Source organism: Channa argus, chromosome 5, assembly GCF_033026475.1.
Source record: "Channa argus isolate prfri chromosome 5, Channa argus male v1.0, whole genome shotgun sequence".
NCBI lineage: Eukaryota > Metazoa > Chordata > Actinopteri > Anabantiformes > Channidae > Channa > Channa argus.
The window spans coordinates 9,436,196-9,441,082 of NC_090201.1; the positions used below are offsets into that span (position 1 = coordinate 9,436,196).

The 4,887-nt window shown below is 36.2% G+C and overlaps 1 protein-coding gene across 3 annotated transcripts in view; it reads left to right on the forward strand.

The window, feature by feature from the left end:
• kiaa1328 (KIAA1328 ortholog) overlaps window positions 1-2,263 on the forward strand; it is a 17,580-nt gene extending 15,317 nt beyond the window's left edge. For all 3 annotated transcript variants that reach the window (XM_067503392.1, XM_067503390.1, XM_067503391.1), the window contains exon 12: window positions 1,801-2,263. In XM_067503392.1, coding sequence (XP_067359493.1) covers window positions 1,801-2,029 — 229 coding nt within the window. In that variant the 3' untranslated portion in view covers window positions 2,030-2,263. The remainder of the gene's footprint in view (window positions 1-1,800) is intronic.
• The last annotated feature ends 2,624 nt before the right edge of the window (window positions 2,264-4,887 follow it).

The following is a 4,887-nucleotide window of genomic DNA, read 5'->3' on the forward strand; positions in this document are numbered from 1 at the left end:
TATGTGTGTGTGTGTGTATGTATGTAGTATATACTGATGTGTGTGTGTGTGTGTGTGTGTGTGTGTGTATGTATATAATTAGTATATATATATATATATATATATATATAATTATAATATATATTATATATATATATATATTATATATATATATATATTATATATATATATAATATGTGTGTGTGTGTGTGAACATTGTGTTTTGTGTATATGTCTTTAGTTATGTTTGCCAGGAATCCCCTTTAGGCATATTAATATCAAACAGCCAATTAACAACTTTGTCTAAGTCAAACTGGAGCCAAGAAAATGAAGTTCCATTGTTGCACTGTATACCCGTCTGAAATCTATTGGCATTCTCTCTAGCCCTCATCCCATCTCCCCTCTCCCCTATTCCTGCCCAAACTGTACCCCTACCCCCCACACACTCCCCTGGTTATAGATTGTGACCGCCGGTAAGTGATGCATTATTCATTACAAACATGTCGTTTGTTGATGGATGGCTGTTTGAGAGCCCTGTCCGTTAAATAAATCAACAAATAAAAATGCAAATTCTCACATTTTGAGAGAAGGAACCCAGCCAAAGTCCTCCCCCTCATTCCCTTTCTGCCTCTTCTCTATTCACAAAGCTGAACTCACTTCCAGTCTCTCTCGTTACAAGTAGACTTGCACACTCCTGCTAATGCTCTCTCTTTCCCTCTTTTTGCTTAGCTGTTGACAGGCAGGATTCCAATTAGGAAGACAGATTTACTTACTTGAGCTTCAGTCTCTTTTGTTCATCAGTTATCATCCCTCAGCTGACTTAACCCTCATTCACTTTCTCTCCCTCACACTCAAACGTGTGCATACATTAGTTCATAATGCTAGAGCAAAATACAGCCTTTTAAATCTACTATTATGAGCTGCTTGCCTCAAGTTGGTGTGAAAAAATGACATATGGAGGTCTAAAGTTGTGTGTGAGGACGAACATAAATGTGCCCTGATTAGAAACTCCGCTGGCATATCTGTTTGTTGACCACCCACATGCATATCAACAAGTACACGCCAAAGATCGCCCTTACCTGCGAGAGCTGTGTGTGGAACACCGCAAATTGATGCAGCTTTAAACGAGCAGAGAATTATGTTGGCAACATCAGCGAAGCGTGCTTTAAAGAATTCATGTTTTGTATCTGGAATGGCCGTCGTTCGACTGTGTATACACTGAATAATTTATCAAGCCAGCCAGACTGAGGGATTGAATCTCTATTAGATTAATCTCCCCCGTTTTGGTTTATTTATTTCACTGCACATTCCCTCATTTCTATTCCTGGGTTCTCTCCCTCTTTTTTTCTCTCACACCTGCAAGAAACCGTTTTTCTGCCAGGACGCCCTAGTGGTTTTGACTTGTTAACACTGCTTGTTAAGATTTTGCATCCAAGAGAAATCTGTTTTAATATTATCTTTGTTAACAAGTGAATGGTGAATTACACACGTATTGGTATGAGCATTTAGTCATAAGCAGACTTATTTAGCTTTGTGTCCAGTGTTGGTTCCTCGGATTTCAGATTCTCTACTTAATTTGAGGCCATGTATGGTAACAAGGTGCTCTTTGTGTAAATTCTTCTCTTACAATACAATGGTGTGAGGATATTAATTTACAACATTGCCTCGTGCGGCGCTCCACTGGCTTCTGAATTATAAATGTAGTCTGTCCCAATTTGACCTCTGAAACAAAGAGGTCACCTGAAAGAAAAGAAAATCGAAAAAAACACAACAAAAAATTAAGTCTAACCAATTCTTCCAAATCTTTACTTATTTCTCCAGGTTGGACTTTTCTGTCGTTGAGTTATTGGAGATATTTAGTCCTGTCTCTTCATCTGAGCAAAGCAAGCCTTCTGCTCGAAGGACCAAAATGACACAAAGTAGGCCGACCTTCACTCCCCATAAACCAATGGATCAAACCCTGCTTACTCCTGCTGTAACTTACTCTCAAAGTACTCATCATGACCTGGAGGAAAGCCAAATACTGGAGGATATTTTTTTCATTTGTTGAAAAAGAAGAAAATGAGGAGCTGGAAAAAGTAATCCAGTCACTTTTCTTTCACCTATTTCTTTTTTGACTTTTGATTTTTCTTTATTTAGTTTTCTATTAACATTCTAAATCGGAATGATCATGATGTCTTAGCTTGTACTCTCATTTTACTGTGATTTTAATAAACAAATATTTTTTTCAGCATTGGTTATGCTTCTAGTTTCCCAATTCCCATTTTGTGATAACATTAAAGGTTTACAACTAAGCTAGAATTGTTTCTGAAAATGTTGACAGCATAAATGCTACCTGAACTTCCTGATAAACAATTGTGAATAGTATGTAGACTGTTCTGAAATTTGAGGAGGTCTGTTTTTATGTTTTAGAGAGATTACAGATTGCGAACAATTTTATCTGTCTCAGAGTAAAAAGTACATGATCTCATTTTGATAAATTATCTGTAAATATAACACGACACAGGACACTTTATTCTAGACTGTGCTTTATTATTGGGCTAAGCTGAGACGCATCATTCATTTAAAATTACAAAAAAAAAAAAAAAAAAAAACAACCAAAAAAAATAGTCCAGAGAATGGTGCAGTCTGGAGAGATGGGGGTGGGAGCTTAAAGCGCACTGCCCAATTAGAAGCCTAGCTCATCTGGAACCTGGCAAAGCTTAATATGCAACATTCATTTCTCCACCCTCCATATGTGCTGAAATTGGGAAATAGATTTCCAGAATACTTTGAAAACCATATGAAGTAAAATGTGATTCTGGCCAAACTACTGATCTTTTGAAATAAAAGCACAGAGGAAAAAAACACTATTGTAACTTTTTTGATGAGAGAGTGCAGTTTTCATTGAATTTCTCTCTTGGTAGGATGCATCAGTTGAACAAGATCAGAGCTCTGTCAAACAACACAAAGCCAGAGGAGCAAAAAATAGAAGCAGGGGAATAACATAAAAAAAAGGCCTTTTATACATGCAGTTAATTAGAGATTACCAAACTAGACATTAGCACATTAAAAATTAGCAACTTATAGTGACCCCAAAGTATCTCCTGCTGTGAATACAACTCTGAATGAAAAGTTGCTTCAGGAAAGAGTGTTGAACTAATTATTTTCAGTTTGTTAAAAGTTTTCAGAATGGAGGCAAATGGTACAAAACCCAATGGGAAAGCTTCCCATTCTCACTACTATCTTTAAACAAAGTTAATCATTGAAAGGTATGACTTAATAATTACAAATATACATAAGGCTTTAGTATTGTACTGCATTGTTTTGAATAGTTTATGAGCAACAGGAAAATGCTAAATCAGTGTTTTAAACTGTTGGATTCAGCCTTTGCCAATACATAAAGTAATATGTGATGTGATACAAAATAGCACTTACTAGCAAACAGATCAGTGGCAATAATAGAGCTCAGATCTTGAGTCAAACTGCACAAATAAATAAATTAATAAATACATACATAAATAAATAAACATAAATAAATAATTGAGATCTGTCTTTGACATCACTTGGTCAATAGGAGCATTTTCCTCTGTCATCAAAGAAGTGCTGAAGGCATGGTCCTGCAGACAGGAACAATGATCATCTGTGGACCACAAGAGTGGCCCGTGCATGTCATATAAAAACTATTTGGTCACGTACCAACTCATAGAAAAATAATGCCATGAAAGCATGCATATCATCTCAGACATGACGTATAAATAAATATCTAAACAAATGAATACAACCCATCAAAGTAATATTTTATAAAATAGGTCAATGTGTGTCTAAGCTCTAACGTAGGTCAATGCTCTCCCTGACTGTATTCTGGATAAATGCCTTGGTCAGGTCCTACAGTTTGTATCGTATTCTAGCATCAATTTTTTTTTTTTTTTTTTGTACCTGGTTTTAATGAGCATTATTATGTTTCCATTCATATATTTTTTTTAAGTATTTAAAGTACTTTATCCAGTCCTTGTAGATAGAAGTAAAAGTCCTATAAAATATGCAAACCTATGTACAGAGGAAAACAGCAAAAAAGGAGACAATTTACAGTATATTCATAATTTATGTATATATTTATATATATATATATTTATTTATATTCAAACTTCTGCTCTTTTCCTTGTTTTTGAACCACGATATTTTCTTTTACTTTTCTCATGTAAACTTGCAGCTTTAAGTTGGAGCAAATGAGGATGAGGTGCTTGGCATTCTACTTCCCGTGGTAGTTGCTGTTTCCCCTTTCTTATTTCACTCAACACAGAAACATGGGCTCAGCGAAAAACAGGAGTGAATGCTCAAACAAATTATTAGAAAAGCTCAGACTGTGTCAATACCTTTTTCAATTCCCTCAGAGCAGTGGCGGGCAGTCATAGGGCACACGGTGCGGCCATCAAGGATACCAGACACATGACATTTAGCTTTAGTCGTTACTGTTAGCTCAATGACACCTTAGGTGGATATTCTGTATGAGACATTTTGTACTACCCCACCATGGATAGAGTTAGGGCAAGAAATGATCACGATGGTCATCTGGTTTGCGCTGGGTGCCGTACTTAGGTCATTGTTATGTGGCACACACAAACAGTGGTATCATGGTGGTATAGTGGCGTCTTTTAGACTCACTGGATTTGGAAGGTAAATGTTAAATTATTCAATCTGCTAAAAAGGTTAGACAGACACTAGGGAAATGGCATAATGAGCAGTTTATAGGAAAACTAGTAACAGCACCCAACAGGAAGCACTGTCTTCCAAAGTGTCATATAGCCTTATAAATATTCATATATATAAATATTCATTGGGTGATCTCCACCAGCTGAATATGTGTTGAATGCAGGGTCCAATAGGTCAAAGAATGTTGACCTTTTACACGTATGTATAGTAGGTGTT